The following is an 18,548-nucleotide window of genomic DNA, read 5'->3' as shown; positions in this document are numbered from 1 at the left end:
TAAAACTGCAAACTCTTTCTCTTATCCTTCTCTGTGTCTCCATTGCATGTCTCCGGTCTTAATGTACTGTCATCTTATTTACTGTGCTATCTGTTTTCCTCCCCACTAAAATACAATCACGATGGGGGTGAGGATTGTGTCTGTTCTCTTCACTGCTGAAACACCAACACATAGAAAAGAGGCTGGTGTGAGCATGGCAGGCACGCAAGAAATATTGTCAAGTGTTTGAACACTGAACATTGTATAGCTGACCAGCCTGTCCTACTTGCATTGGTTATGAGAAAGCTCTGAGTGAAGTCTGTGGTTGATCTTTAGCAAGAGTGCAGATTCGCAGGGTAGGTATTGGTTTTATTCCTGGCTCTATTTATTTTTACTTCTTTCTTTCTTACCTGTTTCCACTGTAATTTCTAAGACAAGGTGAGGTATATACAAATACATTCACAGTGTCAGTTTTACCATTTACATATTAACAGCATCACAGCTTGTTAAATTCTCTTTATAGACTAATAAGAGTGACTGTTTCTGTGAGTGGCTACTATGTGCCAGCCGTATGCTGAGTGATTATCACGCACTACTTTGTTGAATGCTCGTAACAACCCAATGATGTAGACACTCTGCATTTTCGGAGCTGAGAAAAGCAGGCTTAAAATCAGTTACATAACTTGCCTAAAGAGCCACACTTGTCAGTGGAATCTGACAGCAGGTCTGTTGGCAACCTGAGTCCGAGTGTCACACGTTTCACTTCCCTGCTTCACCGCTGTTTGTCCTTGCATCTTCCCTTCCCCTCCAACGTAGTGATAAATGACCTATTTTTGGACTCTTCAAGCTTTTTATGGCCATTAACTCGGACTAATTGTGTGGATGGACTTATCTTCCCTGTTAAGTCACACTAAGTAGGAAATAACAAAACCTCCTCTTTGAAATAATTAATCAAGAGCTAAAAAGTAAACCAGAGCTCCTTCAACCCACTGAATATCTTAATATATTCCCCCAAAATATTTAGTCACATGGAGTTAACATTTTTCTTCTCAGGAAACATAAACGTTTTATCACAACAAGGTGTGTGGCTCAAGGTGACTGCGTGGAACTGAGGTTTGCTGCCATGCTGTGTGGGAGCAGGAGAGTGACATGGGGTCCGACAGGCGGGAGGATGGCCCTATGGCGAGTGGGGTTCCTTGCTGGTGGTCAGGCCCCAGGCACGTTGTTGTCCCTGCCTACAAAATGAAAGCTTCCAGTGGACAGCCTTCTGGGTGCTTTTCAGCTGTAAAATTCCAATATCCTAACCCTCAACTTGAGTTAGATATGTCTCCTGTGTGCTTTTACAACAACCCACATGTGCTTCCTGTATCCAAGCACTGAGCCCAGTTGTGGTAGCTTTTAAAGCCTGGGATAGTGGGGGATCAAGTGTCTCTGGGTCTCTGCCTGTCCCCAGAACCTTGGGCAGGGCTTGGCATGTAGGAGTTGTTCAATATATGTTTGTTAAATGAATGAATGAACGAAAACAAGCACACATGGTCTACTCCTTTCTCTTACGTAACTTGAGTTTCTCATGTGAGCCATTCTGGTAGCATTTAGACTTCATCTAACCCCACAATGAGTTTCTGTCTAGCAGATCACTCTAATAGACAAAACAGATCACTGAGGAATAGATCACTCTAATAGACAAAACATATCCCAGCTCCTGTCTGCTGTTTTCGGAGGCTGGGATAATGATCAAACTGGTCCCTGACCTTCCCATTTAAATGCTGTGGCTTCAAGCAAATCTTTACGACTTTGATGCAACTATATATGCCAAGGACCCCAGTGGGCCACGGTGCTTCTCAGTCCATGGCTGAGGGATGATGCAAAAGCTACATCCAAACAGACTTCCTTTATATTTGCATTGCTTCTTCTTACATAAGAAATGTAAAGATTAAAAAAAAACAAAACAAAACAAAAAAAAAAACAAATGTAAAGAAAAGAGCTTCTTGTAATAAAGGAAAAAGAAACTTCAGAATGTCACAGGCAGAGCCTTAGGAAGTGAAGATATAAAGCCAAAGCAGGAGCAAAATGTTCACACTTGACATGCAGTTAACATTCTTGCTTGGAACAAAGTCATGATCAAACATTAATTTAGAATCACTTCGCCTTAACTGAAGTGATTCCTCAAGTCTCCCTTTAGGCTTTAAGAATTATTGTCAAAAGCATAATAAAATGTCTTTGTGTTTACACATCTGCTGAAACAGATGTTATGAAATCCAGTGTTTCAGTGCTGTAGGCCCTGGGGTGGGACAAGGAGTCACTGTCCCTCCTTGCAGGTAAGAAATTGCATCCCCAAGGAGACAGTTACCCAAAGTGCTTTCTGCTCAGTGTTTCTGGCTGTTTCCGTCTTCTGGCTGAGGACCAGTGCAAAACCCCAGTGGTGCCTCTCAGAAGGGCTGGCTGGTGCTTGCGGGGCATGACTTTACAGTGATGGAAGCCAAAGCCCCTTGGAAGCGTTTTCCCTCCCCTGCTAACTTCATGCCGACTAATGTCTGCAGCTCTACTCTGCAGTTTCAAACAGTGCTTCTTATGATTTGAAAACAAATATGCAGTAGGTGTTATAGCTTGGCTATTGTCTTTGCAGACCTGTGCATTTTTTTTTAACCTCATTTCAGTCTCTCACATGGCAGATATGAATTCAAGTCCCAGCTCTTCTACTTGTTAGCAAGGTCCTCACCTCTCCAAACTATATCCTAATCTTTGAATGGAAATGAGACCTGGCTATCTCATGGGGATGCAAGGAAATGAAATAGCATGAGGGTGCTTTGCAAATTGCCAAGCATGAAAAATGTCATATATTTGAGTGCGAGAAAGAGAAAGAGTCAGAGACAGAAAGAGTATGCGTGTGTGTTGGGCAGGAGGTTGTGTGTTGAATGGGCTTCGAATCACACCTATGTTAAAAGTTGGCTTCATACAAAATTTTAAAAGAAGCTGTGTCCAGTCTTCTGAGGACAGAATGAGAAGCACCTTTCCCTATTTCCTTCTCTCTAAAATTTAACGCTAACAAAACTGACCTAGCTCTTAGAAAAGGACAAGGAAAGATAAACAGCTCGGTTCTTAGAAAAGATGAAACATGCAAAACAGTACTCAAGTTTGAGGTTCAGAACAATTTAAAATGGAGATACGTGAAATTTTGCAATGGTTATAGGTGCATTTGATGCAAGGTCCTGTAAAAGGGAGACTTGCTGCCTCCCCACCGTAGGCCTATGTAGGTTCACAGTCACGAGGAGCAGAGAGAGCATGCTCCGATGCCAGCCAGTGCCTGAGCAGGGAGAACTGGATCTCTCTCCTCCTCTCAAGCTCTTACCCCCACTCACTCGCAGTCACACTCCTTCCATTTGCATATTGCTGTAATTCTTGGTGGGCTTCATTCTGGCTGGATCAGATCATCTTGCCACTTAAAGGGCACCGACATGGAAAACAGTTCCATTGGCAAAATAAATTTGTTCCAAGTGTTGGAAAAGGTCCAAAACTTTTTAGCTACAGATTTCTGGAGGACTTGTCAGTAACTGGGTCAGTTCCTGGTTCAGACCCATTCTGCCTGCACCTGGCAGCCCACCCACTCAGCCCACTCCGCCCAGCTCTTTCTAACGGAGCTGCTGAGACTTCCCTAACTAAACTGAGATCCTTTAGGATGTCTTCTGTGGGCTTTCCCTAGTGAGCTCACAGCACAGCCCATCTCTGAGATCAGCGATCACTCTAGAAATGGTGAGTCACAAAGAGCCTTTGGGGAGACAGAGGTCGGTATCGGGTAACTTACAAGATCGGGCGAGACTGGAAATCTTCCTGGTTCATCCTCTCAGACTGGCGGATTTTCAGGATCTCGGTGTAGCTCAGGTTCTGCAGTTTGCTCTTGAACTGGTCCAGAGAGCTAGGCTTGGTTGTAAGCGCTCTCATAACCTGCTCCTTCACCACCTGCATTACCTGTGGGTGAAGGGAAGACCATCATTTGCCTGGGAGCTGACCTCTCCCGTTCAGAAAAGCCCTCCAGAGTTAGTGGCCTCCTGCCTCCCTGGTCCCATCTGCACTCTCAGCCAAAATCTTGAGCATGCTTTTCCAAAGAGTACACTTCCATTTTCTCTCGCACTGTTGGAACCACAAGGAAGGAAGCGGATCGACTTAAGTTGGAACTGGGTGTGGGGCGGGGGGACTTGGGGTGGGAGGTGTGCTCCGTTTGCCTGATATATTATGTGACTGCTGACACAACACTGTAAACAATGCCAACTCAAGAGTCAGGAAGGAACGAAGGCCAAGCAACAGCTAGAAGCCTGCATAGTAATTATTTTTTCCAGGAGAAAATTGCTGAGATACAATTAACTGTGGAAGTTTGGTTGGCACCGGTTCAAATGAATGTGAACAGATACCCACAGCCGCCCCTCCCAGACTGTTTTCCCCGTGTAGTTAAGGCCTGAGCGTTCATACAAATTATGCATTTGGAAATGTGCATGTGGTATTGCCTCTTTGAGCCAGGCACTAAAAAAAGAGGTTTATTAAATTAGAACAGACATATCCCATTGGAAGCATCAAGAAAAAAGAAGAATATGGTAATTTGCTGCCTCAGGACAGGTCTAGCCTACAAGGAGGCAATTAACCACTGCTTCTATTAATGTGGATTCATCTTCATCCGCATACATAAAGCAGGAAAAGACCAGCGAACACAGAGAGGCATCCAAGGGACTTGTAATTTTGCTGTTGCTTTTTTCACCGTCCATTACAAATGAGAACAAGTGTTACCATTTATCTACCATCTACTATGTGCCAGATGCTATGGTAGGTACTTTAAATATATGTTTTCTCTCTTTATCCACTCAGTCGAGTCTATGAGGTAGATATTACCATCACCTCCACTTTACATATGAAGAAACTGAGGCTTCGAAACATTAAGAGGCTTCAAAATCATACGGTTGGTTGGTATGTGGCTGAGCTGGGATTCGATCCCAGGATTGTAACCACTCTACTACACTGCCACCCATGGCACCATTCTTGGTGTCGTTTGGGAACTTAAAAATAAGATAAAACCACATATGTGCCTCTGCTGTATGTTGAGTTCTGTGCCAGGCACTTTGCTGTTCCTCACTTCGTTTAATCCTCCTCCAATAGAGTAGATGTCATTACCACTATTTTAAAGATAAGGGAACTGAGGCTGAGAAAGGATTGATGACTTGCTAAGATCACACACATGTAGTTGAATCCTAGGAAACCAAATAGCCCAATATGATGCGCACAGCACAAACCTGATGTTGAATAAAATGTGGGTTTTGCCTTCTGTGGACTAATGGGAGAGGTAGACAAGGCCAAAGATCATTGCAATGGAAGTGTGGAAATGACAGAGAAGACAGACTGATGGATTCTGTAGGCAGGTGGGGATGGATTTCAATGAAGAAGACATTTCATATGGGTTTTGAAGGAAAAATGGGTGCTTAACTGGGGTGGAAATAGATGAATAATCTGGAACGCCACCATATATTAGCCATTTTGAACTTGGCCTACATCTGAATTAGAACCAATTACAAAAGCATCGTTTCATGACCCCAGCGTAATGACAGACAGTAAAATTTACAGTTGACCTTCCATCTGATCTGCTTCTTTTTTTAACTGATGTAAAATGCTAAATTTGGGGTGCTTGACAAGTTTTGAAATTGTGACCATCTTACATCGTGTTACATAAATGATGGTTAAATTTGGTCAAGACTGAACTATTAATACAATGCTCTGCTGTCTCATACGAGGGGCAACACAGGGGCTGCCTCTCTCCCCATTAGAGAGACTCAGATTTGAGCCAAGGAGATCATTATTGTCTCTCAGTGATATCTGGTTTTTTGTGAAAGGTAAGCCATGTACAAGAGACAAAGAGAGATCAGAATGCCAAAAATGAATATGTGATTTTTAAATAGAATCAAGTTAAAACTAAGAGTTTTGGAGCTATCTTTACTCCCCTCATTTAACAGATGAAGAAACAGAAGTTCAGAGGGACAGGTGATTCCCTCACTTTGTGTGTATTTTAGGGGGCTAACGATCATGCTCCCAACACATCTGTCTGGACACAATGATTGGTCTAGCAAGTGGGCCTATGATCTGAATTGACCAATCAGCGTCCTTCCCCGGACTTTTCCAACTTGACTTGAGGTAGAGCTGAAGCACGTTCTTTCCCCCTCAAATTGAGAACTATAAGGCTATGCCCCTTAACATATGGGAGAGCGGAAGATAGTGAGACCAATGCCAAGGGCATCAGACAGAAACGTGTGCCTGATAGTGTTAATAATGGTTAAGCCTTATTCAACCATAAAGTCAGCTCAGCCCTTACATTTGGTGGTTTGGTTACATAAGCCTTTTTTTTTTTTTCCTTAAGATGGTTTGCACCAATGGTTCTTGTCATTTGCAACCAAAGAGCCCCAAAATTATATATATAGTGAAGTCCAGGAGGAGTACCAGCTTGTGGGGTTGAGGTTGCCCAGGGAGGGGGAGAATGAGCACAGGGAACCTGGATAGAAACAACAAAGCTACTTCAATAAAAAATGACTTTTAAAAATCACCTTAATTTATATGCTAATGGGGGTACCCTCTGCATAGAAATGATGATGATTCCCTTATGGAATGTAGAGAACTCTTCAACTTCTACTTATATCTTGTGCTTAAAATCCACTGTTAGAACTTTATTCCTCAGGCCTAAGACTTTGATCTCTGCTAGATGCAAGAAAATCTAAGTAGAAGAAGCCTTTAAATCCCCCCCGAGTCACTTATACTTCAGTGTGAAGAAAGTACAGAAACTTTCCTAAGACTAGGCTAATGGCAGAAGGATGCACACAGGCACCTGGCCACAGGGGAAAGGATATGTAAGCGGTGGGGACACAGGACAGCGGTTGGTGGAGCCAAAGACTCTCTTTGTCCATGACACTTCACAGCTTTGTTTGGCAATGGCCCTGAGAAGTTCTATGGATACTCTGCATGCCAAGGAAAATAACCTCAGTGAAAGATGTCATTGATTTTTTTAAGACAAAATAGTTATATAAGTCAAATATTTCTCTGTGCTTTTGCAAAGTAGCTTCTACAAGGTTTACAATTAATGGCTTTGCGCCTCTGTTAGTGTTCCATGTGTGCAATTTAAATCAAGACGTTCACAACCACCATCCAAAACCCTGTCCTCTTTGGAAAATATCGGACCTTTTACCATTTGTTTGAAAAACCCAGAGACGGTGCCACAGAAAGATCATCAGAAAATCAATGGAGATAAACTTTTTAGTTACAGGGTGTGCTTTGCCACAGATATCGAAGAGAACATGCTCTTAGAATCTGCATTTGCTGTTGGTATTGACCCATCATCCAAGCAATGTCAAGACCATGCTGGTGGTCTGTTTCTGGAGTCTTCCTAGCACATGTTCTCTGTAATAATGTTGCACATTACAAAAAAAAGTGGGAGTCCCACAAGACATTGGTATTTCAAATGGAGAAAACCTTTCGGCTCCTTGGAAGACGGGGTTACAGGTGCAAGGGCAGGGACTCCTGAATGGAACCAAGCATGCTGGCAAAGTAGGCTAACTGGGCCCCTGGTTTTGTTGTTCATTTAAGTGTGCTCCCGTATTTTATTCCAAGATCTACTGAGCCTCCCAGTGCTCCTAATCTAATCACTTCTCCAGTCCTGCCTTTATACCCACAGTCTTCATCCAGCATCATTCATCCATTCATTCAGCAAAGGTTTTCAAACACCTACTCAGTGCAAGGCACAAAGAGACACTGGAGACCTTGTGCTGAATGAGCTATCGGCCTGGGAAAGTGAATGAGATCCCTACATATCTGCCTCACTCAAGGGAGGACAAGATGTCGCAGTGGAGCCGGGGGCCAGGTGTCCACTCCACACATGCTTACGGAGCCCCTCTCACGCACGTGCTGGCAGGCTGAGGGCACAGCACTGGCACTTTGGCGAGGGCCTGCAGAGAGGCCACCTGTACACGCTGAGAAGTGCACTGGGAGAGGCTGTTCTTGGTGGGAGCAACAGTGTGAGCAAAGGCTCGGAGGGAGGAGGGGAGCTCAGCTGTGGGTGGGGAAGAACGTATGGTAGTCTAGTCTCCTTTAGTTGGGGAAAGGAGGTGGAGCTGCAAGGTGTGGTTCACAGGCAGCCTGGGCCATGCGGGGGTGGCTTTGATGGCTAAGATGAAAAAGTTAGACTTTTTTTTTTTTCTGTAACTAAGGACAAGCCACCAGATTTGGGTATGTGTGATGGAATTCAGCAATGGAAGGTATGTTGGGACACATACAAACCAGTCATTATTCCTGCTCTACTTGGGGTAAAGAGAGGATGTTAGAGAAGTCTGCATGGCTGCGACAAAATTTTTGCTGAGACTTGGAGGATGAATGAGAGTTACTCAGAGAAGAAAAGAAGGGAATTCTAAGTAGAGGGGTAGCATGAGCAAAGACAGGGAGGTAGGGAGTGCATGTCTCAGGCATTAAAGAAAATATGCTTTTGGAGTCTACACCAGTAGATTTCAGTGACCAGACAGCTAGGTCTTGCAGTACGGCTTCACCTTTGGACCCAATACACATGACTTTGAATCCAGGCTGTATGTTTCCTGGGTGTGTGACCTTCCTCAGGATACTCAATCCCTCCAAGACTCATTTTTAGCATCCATAAACTGGGAGTACTACTAATTTAGAACTCATGGAGTTGTAAATTAGGGAATGCCTAACACCCTTTAGGGCACATTGTGGGTATCTGGCAAACACGAGCTTCCCTTCCTGTGCCTCTGTTTGCTCACAGGGTAGTTGTGAAATCTAAACAAGATATTACAGGCAAAGTATCCGCCATACTGAAACATACGAGACATACAATAAATGTCAATTCCATTACCTTCCCAGAAAGACATTTCGTATGGCAGAGGTTTCTCCTATAAAAATGCAACTTCTCAGGCCCACCCTGGACCTATTGAATCAGAAACTCTAAGAATGGCATTCAGCAATCTGTTTTAATAGCCCTCCAAGTAATTCTGACACATGCTCAAGTGTGAGAACCACTGGTCTCAGCAAACATCCAGCACCCCTTCTGAGCCATGAGTCTGGCATCTGTGCCCTACAGCAATTCTCCTCGTATCACCAGAAAGCAGTTAAGTTAGTTATCAGTGTACCTTTCACCCCATCTAGATTATAAGTCCCCGGAGGGTAGAAACTTTTCTTGCTTGTATTATGGCTCATAGTACTTAACACAGTATCTTCCAGACTGTAATAATGATTGGTATGTTCAATGTCAAAGACTCTCAGGCTTCTACCTTTCATCTGCAGGTTTAAACAATAAATAAATCCTTAACAGAATTAAAAGACTGTTGACAAGGTTTTAAAGTGTATTTTTTACAAAGCCTAAAGAATAAAGCCTGTGGCTTTGGGATGGTATCTTAGCGTTCCAGAGGTCATTTTGGGTTTCTTCCCAGGACTGAGATGGAAGGGGACCAATTTATAGTCAAGTGGAAGGTTTTTGGGGAAGCCACAACAGTGCACACTATTGGGCACTGCCACTAATAGGTGGTCAGAACTTACAAAAAAGTACAATTTACCCCCAATCAGTGGTGCCCGTTAAATTGATTTATCTTCATAATGAAGAGAAAAGGCTGTCTTGCGGAAGACAGATGCTATCACAGTCCAGCTTAAAAATGACTCATGAGAGACAGTTTTCATTGCTAAACCATTTTTCTTCCCAGGAATGTTTCTTACCTAAAACAAAAGGACTGAGGCTCACAATGGCCAAAACATTGGAGATTCTGCCTGGAGAAGGGTCTGGGGGAAGGAGACCCCAAAGTGCTCATGTGTGGGTAGGATAATTTGTCAGGGGCCAGAGATCACTCTGAAGATACCTGTAGGGTAGAATGTGGCCTTGCCCAGAAAAAGGATAAAAAGTTAGGGTACAAATTGGTGACTTACCTGGAAGGGACAATTATTGATTCTTCCCTTCCCCCACCACCCTCTTTAAAACTAGGACAGATTTCAGAAACTCAAGATGGTTTTACTCCACAGTCTTGCCAGAGTTGGGGTGTGGGCAGCCTGAGTCAGGCCATGAGTACAGGACATTTTGCTGAGTGGTGTCAAGTGTATTAAAAAGAAGGAGAGAGAAAATAAAGGTGATTTCTGGGCCTGCAGAATAGCATTTGAGTTTTTTGAATTTATTTTGGGGCAGTGGGGCTTAGAGCAGGGGTTGGCAAACTTCAGAAAGTTTAGGGGCAGATAGTAAATATTTCAGTCTCTGCGAGCCCTGTGGCATCTGCTGCAACTACATAGTACAGAGGCAAAGGAGCCATAGACAATATGTAAATGAATGGATGTGGCTGTGTTCTAATAAAACTTTATTTACAAAAAAACAGGTGGTGGCTGGATTTGGCCTGCAGCAGTAGTTTGCCAACCCCTAGTATAGAGGAAAAGCACCTGGCTTTGGAGTTAGGCAGTTCTCATTTCAAAGCCTGGCTCCATCACTCACTAGCTGGGCAAATCACACAGCTTCCCTGAACCTCGGTTTCCTTATCTATAAAGTAGAGGTGATAAGCTTTAGTCAGGATTAAGAGACGCAGGGTGTTGAGCCCAGAACATTATGACATTCCCTCTGAATCACAGCCCTAGACATCTTATCCAAAGAAAATTACCTCCTCGTAGCTTGCAAACAACTTCCATAGCCTCACAAGATGACTCCAGGTGTTTATAATATGTGCAGGGTGGTTCAAGATTATATTCAGGTTGAATGGAATGGAATTGGTTCCGGCAGATTAAAGAGTTGTTTTCTTTAAATAGTATTCTCAAGTCTCTCCCTGAATGGTTTCAGGGCTTGGAAGATACTCTGGTCTGTATTTGCTTCCTTCTGCCACATCTCTCCCCGTGGATCAACCACTGCAGTCCCCTGGTGAAGGGGCCGCTGGCCCAGGGCCCTGTGGGGTCAGCTTTAATGTAAATGATAGGAAGCTGTTTTGGAATCACAGAGGGCCCTCAGCCAGTGCATAACCTCTGGCCCTCTCAATATCATCATGTGTCCTCAATTATACCAGATGAATTTGAAACACTCTATTCGTTAATAAATGCAAACAAGATCCTCTATATTTCACAAAGCCTGTGGTCTAATCTTGGCATCCAGGAATAGACAACTCAGCAGGACATTTAACGTCTCCCTCTATTTCTCTAGCGTGTTCCTAATGACCCTCTGAGCCCTAAGGTCCTGTGAGCATCAGTCTGACGGGGTGTCGAGGCCTGATTCAGAGCCAAAAGCCAGTGTTGTGCTTGACTTGGGCAGTGAGGTCCTTGAAACTCTTCCTCTGCAAGATGGCATTTCACAACCCAACAGATGCGCGGCTTGCGGTGCATCACACCCAAGGCGTAGATAAGTGCCATGAACTGAGAAGAAGAATGGTTCCCCGCAGACTGAAACTTTCCCTTGGTTTTACCTACTCCTTCCAAGTTACAGCTGTAGAATGCAAACCACTGACAACTCAGTCCCTGTTCTCTGTGTGTCGTATTCCTGGACTTGCGACTTTAAGGCAGCTCTGAGGGTGCCTTTGGTGAGTGACGGCAAACTATATAGCAATGATCAAAGTAATGGAGCCACTTGAATTTGAAAAACTGCATGTTCATGAAGGTCAGGAATTTTGCTCCAAGGACGGTTTTCAGGAGCAGTGGGATGTTGAATGTGGGTTCCCTCTGTCTACTTCACATCGTTCTCACTGGTCCCTCCCTGGACCCTTGCCCCACTGCCTGTCCTGGTTTATCCAACAGTCCTGACTTCAGCTCTGCCCCTTCCAGCCCCTCCTCACAGCAGCCAGCTTACTTCCCAAATGCAAAGCTGGTCCTGTCATTCGCCTGCTTAAGCCCTACAGTGGCCCTGCTCTGCCTGGGGGGTGAAGACCAGCGTCTCTTGTGCCTTGCTGCCACAGCCCCCTCTAGCAGACATGTCCTTACTCGGCTCAGCCGTGTACCCCACGGCCTCACCCCATCAAGGTCCTCTCAGTCCTGGAATGTCACTGCTGTTTCTTCATTCCTGCTCTTCCTCTTGCCTGTGACTAACACCTTCTTCTAGCGCCAGCTCATTCCTCAAGTCTAGACATGGATGCTCCCACCCTTGATAATTCTTCCCGCCCTGCTGCCCTCCCCCAAAGTCAGAGTTTGTGCCCCCACTGTCCCATCACAACACACACTGTCCCATAACGTAATGATCTCTGTCCTCCTTATTTGCTATTTAGTCTCTAGAGCCTGCACGGTCCAGTCACATCATAGGGATTGAGGAAATATCTGCTGAATTTATGATTGGCAGGCTCATCAAACAATGAAAAGAAAGAAATAGCTTCTAAAATCGGTAGCTCTCAACCCTCACCGCATAATAGAATTTACCACGTAGCTTTGCCAGGCCTCACCCCCAGGGACTGGATTCTGGACGGGTTCTGGACGTGGGTCATGCTTTACAAAGCTCCCCAGGGGACGCGAATGTGCCACTGGGGCTGACGAGCACTGTCTACAGGAGGCGGCATAAGAAGGGAGGAGGAGGGGATGACCACGATGTCAGGGAAAAGGGAGAAGGGGGTGGCATCCTTCCCTCAGTACTGCCCAGTGCCACCCTCAGTTCATTCCTGCCCACAGTTGCCCTAGAGCTTTGTCTTCAGGCCCCACCTGCACCAGGGACAGTCAGTCAGACTGGTGGTCAGGGGACTGTGCCAGCTTAGCAGGTCCCTCAGATACCACCTCCCACTCGGTGCCTGACCACTTTCCCTCAATGAGGCAGCAGCCATGGCCCCCACGCTGAAGGCATCCGCCCACCCAGATCAGGCACTATTTAGGGACCTGCTTCAGCAAGGGCAGCCAACATCTTCCAACGTAGCCCACGACTCCTTGGGAGCAGTCAGAGTCAGTGTTCCCAGACGCTTGGTCAGAGCAGGGGAGCGGTGTGCGTGCCCACCCCGAGAGGCTTGCAGCTGGCAGTGTCCTGGCGGGGTCTGGGAACCCGAGGAAGGGCTATGATGAGAGAGTATAAAAGGTGACTTTTCAAACGTACCCTGAGAGCAAAACAGATGGCGCTGAAGCAGTTGGAAAGCGAGCTGCAGCTCAGCGCTGCCACTGCCTAGCTCTGGTTTTCAGCTGCTAATGAAACAGGAACGGAATGGCAGGGGGTAGCAGGGGGTAGCGAGGCTCAGACAGCTTCCAGCATCCTGAGAATCGGATCATAATCCAAACTTGGCGTTAGCCCCTGAAATAACTCGTTATATAATGCCTGACCTTGCGGTTCAGCACAGGTGCTAACTGGGTGATGTCCCATTCTGAAGACTAAGACACAGGCCACCAATGCTGTCCTGCTGCTCGGGATAAGGCACTTTAATTTAAGGCTTAAGGCACATTTATAGCCAGGAAAAATACTTAAGTAAATAGATGAACCTATTAACCAGCACCTCATCTTAAAATCAACTAGTGCTGCATTTGTTAGAGAACAATGGGTCTGGAAACAGCATCCTTCTCACTTTCCTTAGCACCTGCAGGAAGCCAATCCAGAAGAAGAGACAGGAAAGGTGAGGTTTGGGATCACTGCTTTCTCTCTGTGGCCTGTTTGGGAGGGGAGCGAGACCAGGAGGTACACAGCTGTGTGACAAAGCTGCTTTTCCCCATTGAAACGGGAAGTCAAATTAATACGGCAATCAGGCTGAAGTTGCTGGTTCGCTAATTGAAGGCGCTGGCTGGACAACAGGAAGCTATTTTCACCAGTGTCTGATGGAGTCTGCCTCAGGCAAAGCGAAGTCCGAGCAAATCACATTAGTGGGTGCCATTTAATCCACAGCTTTAAATAAACAACATGTCAAGCAAATCAGCTAAAATGTGACTGTGTGACGAGGCTTGGCAGGGGGTGGAGGGTCGCAGGAGAAGGCAGAAACAAACGGGGCTGGTTTTCTTGCAAAGAAGGATGAAAAACTCTCCAATAGGACTGGGGGACATGGCTACCATTTTTTAATAATCATGTCTCTGTTAGTTTACTAATGCCTGTTACCAAATTTATCCATTCTCTGCCAAGCACGAGGGTGAAGGGAAGTCTTTTGCAAACCTTTTTGAAGTTCCAATGAGTGACCCCCCCAAATGGAAAGTCTCCCAGACTGGACAGAGTAGTTCCTGGGGTGCGGTTCTCTTGCAGCTAAGGCTGCCTGGCCTTGGGGAGCAGGGGGATGGTGGATTGACTTTACTGGGAGCTCCCCAAAATCAAGGGAGGAATTTCATTGAAGAAGTAACTAAGGCTGGAGAGATTTTTCTTTTCTAAGTTACATAATAATGGTGCTAAAATACAAGGTGCTAAGAATGGCAAGCAAGTCCTTACTGTCTTTGCTAATGACAAATGGTATCCACAGGCATCCCTTTCAACAATAACGGGCTTTACCAACAAATCTGATACCTAACCACTGCCCCTTCTTCACTCGATCCATTGGTAAGGCCTGAAGAAAAGGAGTGAATGGTCACTGTGGTGACCTCCCCTGGTGTGTCTCAACACCTAGGAATGTTGGGATTTTACCCAATTCATCTCTGTGTTTCCAGCATTTCATATCAGTTTTATAAATATCTGTGCAGTGAATGAATGAATGAGCTAAAGGAAGATAGAGAAGAGGAATATTGGGGGATACGAATAAATCAGCCTTAAGCTGTTCGAAGATTAGTCACTATTAAGAAATAAATGAAATGTCTATTGTCTCATATTGAGGGTAAAACCTGAGCCCCACACATTTAGATCTCCCAGCACGTTTTGCCTAAGCTGTTAAATAGTGACGAATGAAATGGGACAGTTTGTCCCTCTGGAAAGGAAATTTGATAAACTTTTCTTGAGCAGACTGCTCAGGCAAGACCGCAGGGGACGTGGGGTGGGAAGAGCAAGATCTGGTCCCCATAAACTGGTTCTGCCATCAGGCAAGGCTGCCGGTGTCAGAGGAAATCAAACCACCACTCCAGTAATTCGGTCTGGGAGGAGAGTCCAATATAACCCAAATGAAACCATTCGTGAATGCTCCTTGGCAGACAGAGTGGGCAGTGGAGTTGGCCACACAGTTGGACAGAGCCCACTGGTCAAAATTCTGTGACAGGCACAAGAAAAGATTGTGTTTGCCACCCTTCCCCAAACACCTACGCCCTTCTAGCACACGTCAGACTAACAGTGTGATGCTCTAAGTGGCCTGTTCTTTGTTGAGAAGCTGAAAATACCATGGGATGTATTTTAACTTCCAAATACATCCAGCTGAATTACGAACAGAATATTCTAAGAATAAATATGTTTTGATTGTCTACATTTCACCTAATAAGTTGTTGATTTCTGCTATTACATTAGAAGCTTTAAAAGTATGTTCAGTCTTGTCTTTGCTCAGCTAACATTTATCAAGCACCAATGCGAGCTAATCACTGGGTGAGGTCCTGGCACCACAGAGAACCAGACGCAGTGTCCGCCCCTGAGAGACTCAGGCACTTAGGGGAAAGTTGGTGTGTAGACAAATAATAACAATGAATCTCAATAAGTGCTATTATGGGTATGGGCTATCAATATAATTTAGGGGCAGGGAAAACAAAGTGATTATTAAGCATACCAGTGTTTTTTTGCTCATACAAATATATTTCTATTCTTACCCCATTGCTTTAACAATCACGTTCTGAGCATTGGAATTATGTATTCACCACTCATCTCCCCAGTAAGACCTTGAGCCCTTTAAAGGAAGAGACTATGCCTCATTTGTCTTTTTTATGATTAGTGGATTTTAAAATCCCTCATACCTGGAAAATGTCCCCTTCAGTCCAGTAAACTGAAGGTCAACTAGATTGTATTTCTAGAGTTACATGTTCAAAAAATGATTTCTGGCAAGTCTTCGTGAAGGCCAGGGACAAATCCCTGTGATAGTTGTAAGCAGAGGGAACGCGAGGGCTTACAGCGGCAGCAATGATGGATTAACTCTGGTTAGCACACTGCTAGACCAACGTCTGCTGTATTTCTCCCAGATGGTTGAAAATTGGGACACCTAATAAATCCCTAGGCTTTTTCTCTTCCATGGCCAGTTATTACCGTGTCCCAGGGCAGAAGAGCGCTTTCCAAAGTAAAGTAATTGCGAGCCATTTATTATCTTTAAGGGGAACCTGTCACCTACCACAGCCACAAAGCCGAGACAATTAAAACAGCCCAGAGTTGCCCTGACTCTGCAAAACTTGGACAATCCCTTGGAAGTCTGGAGCCAATGAGCCCAAGGGAGATCTGAAATGGTTCTTGTGTTTCTCCACTCCACACCTCTTCCTTCCTGCTCATTTGCTCTACCTCTCACAGTTGTAACGCCAGTTGTTCCCACGGTTTCCAGAAATCTGCTGGGTCTGCCATGCTTTTGTGGTGAATGGGAAGGCAGCAGCTCCAGATCAGTTTGGCCTTAGAGGAAGGTAGAAAGAGAACAGCAAGCACTGGAATCAGGCAGCACCGATTCCAGACTCTTGGCTTGCTCACTTACCATCTGTGTGTCCTTGGGCAAATTTCTAAACCTCTCTACATCTCAAACTCCCAATAAACTGGAGAAGATAGTGCAGACCTTGCAGCGTGGGGTAAGGACTACAGGAGAGAATATCTGACAGGACCAGAAATAGATGATGGCTATTGTTTATTATTCTTATCATTTACTTCCGGAGAGAGGCAGGTAAATCATGGAAGACAGGCCGAGATCACACTACGGACATCTTTAACTGCCAAGTGGAAGAGTTTGAACCACGTCTTGAGAAAGTGGTGAAAATGCAAGATCTTTGAGCAGAGGAATGAAGGGATAAAGTCAGAGATTAACAGTTAACGAGGACACCAGGTGTCTACAAGGCTTTTGCGTTCTTTCTTCTCATACTGCCTCCTGTGGAACCTTTGGCACATCTTTTTACCTTTCTGTATTTTTACCCCCAAAATGGGTTTGGGAACCCTTGTAACTTTTGGCTTGAGTATTCTGGATAAGCTTGTGAGAAAATGCCCTCTAAACGAGGGCTTATTTATCTTTAGGAAATAGTTGTTCTTGCAGTCTCTGGCCAGGAGTTGCCGATGGAACTGTAGTAAGAGAGAGAAAGGTGTTCTCTGCCAGGAACAACCATCCACGTGGTGCTGGGGAGAAAGGGTCTGTTCTGGAAAAGGACAATAAAAAATGTTTTGTGCTTGGTTTTGGCATGCCACTAAAAGGATAGCACCCCAAGTAGAGCTGAGACATTTTCTCTACAACTTCAAGATCAATGTGTCTTTTCATCATTACTCTACCTGAAGAACAGAAAGAGGTACAAAGGAGAACATGTGAGTAAAGAATTGGATGCCAAACCAACACAGCGCAATAGGTGCACGAAATGAGATGGGAAAATGAGAGATAGGAAATACATAAGGCAAAAGAAATGCCATATGGGATCATAGTGAAACCTTTCTCAGTGTAAAATCTATTTGGTAAAGGAAAAGTAAGGCTGTGAATGCTTGCTCTTTTGGCACAAGATCTTCCAAAGGAACGTCTCAAGATACTTTACTGATCCAAGTGCATTTGTCTCGGGCATGACTGGGAAGTAGGTAGGCTCTGTAAGCAAGTTTATAAATGGTGAAACCCAAAGCACAGAGAAACAATGAGGTTGTATGAATACATCAGTACCATACCTTAGACCTGATCCTGGGGTGCCCACCGAGAAGCCAGACCTGAAAGCATCATCACCATACAGCCTGTCCCTTCCCCTTGTTAGGGTAACAGAAAGTCATGCTGGTGTCTCTAAATGACGCCCCTTTCTCAAGAGCCCAGCCCCCTCGCTCCTACCAGCCAACTTTCAGCTATTTGTCTTTGGCTAACTGGGTTTCTAAGGTGGCTCTGCAAACGGCTTGCTCCCCGCACATCATTAATCAGTGCCAAGCCAAGCAGGCTCCAGGCCCAGCTGAGAATACAGTGGCCGGGCCCATCACCCCACACCTCGTGGACAAATATGAGTGATGACTGCTGGGGAACCACCACGCAGAGCATGCGAGTCAGCTAAACGAGCGCTGCTTTAGATGTAACACCCAGGAAGGCTGCATGGCCAATACTGGCATCCAAGTTGTTTCAGGCATACAGTAATTTTCCTGTGAGGTGAGGCTTGCTGGCACTTATTTAAAGTGTTAACTTGTGAGATAGATGAAATCTGGGTCATTTAGTGAGTACCTCCAGCAACTTCTGTGTTACTGAATAGATGTATTGGAGCTGTACTAATCTCCTCCCAGGAAAGGAAACCGTAGCGCAGGTTTGTCAGCAGTTTTGTTAACAAGGACATGAGAGACCTTGAATTACAAGAATGGGTGCTGCCGTGCCTGCGTCTCATTAGGCAATGGCCAAGCTTCGGATGGTGCGCCCATGGGAAATCCCTGTAAAGACGGCACAGTCCGCCATCGTCAACACGAATGCTACCAGGGACTGTGTTAATCACAGGAGAAGGACAGGATGGAGTGGCCACATCCGAAGAAATTCATTTTTGAAATTACCAGAATATTCAGTTAGAGCTGGTAAAGGCCAAACCCTAAGGATGTTCTAGGGTATCTACTTCCCTGTAAG

The 18,548-nt window shown here is 45.1% G+C and overlaps 1 protein-coding gene across 4 annotated transcripts in view; it reads right to left on the bottom strand.

The window, feature by feature from the left end:
- The window catches only part of ELMO1 (engulfment and cell motility 1), a 401,547-nt gene that overhangs the window by 34,507 nt on the left and 348,492 nt on the right, over window positions 1-18,548 (bottom strand). For all 4 annotated transcript variants that reach the window (XM_069461513.1, XM_069461514.1, XM_069461517.1 and 1 more), the window contains one exon: window positions 3,782-3,945. In XM_069461513.1, the coding sequence (XP_069317614.1) occupies window positions 3,782-3,945 (164 nt within the window). The remainder of the gene's footprint in view (window positions 1-3,781; window positions 3,946-18,548) is intronic.

The sequence above is a fragment of the Eulemur rufifrons genome, chromosome 29, assembly GCF_041146395.1.
Source record: "Eulemur rufifrons isolate Redbay chromosome 29, OSU_ERuf_1, whole genome shotgun sequence".
Taxonomy (NCBI): Eukaryota; Metazoa; Chordata; class Mammalia; order Primates; family Lemuridae; genus Eulemur; species Eulemur rufifrons.
This window is presented reverse-complemented; position numbering and strand designations above follow the sequence as displayed.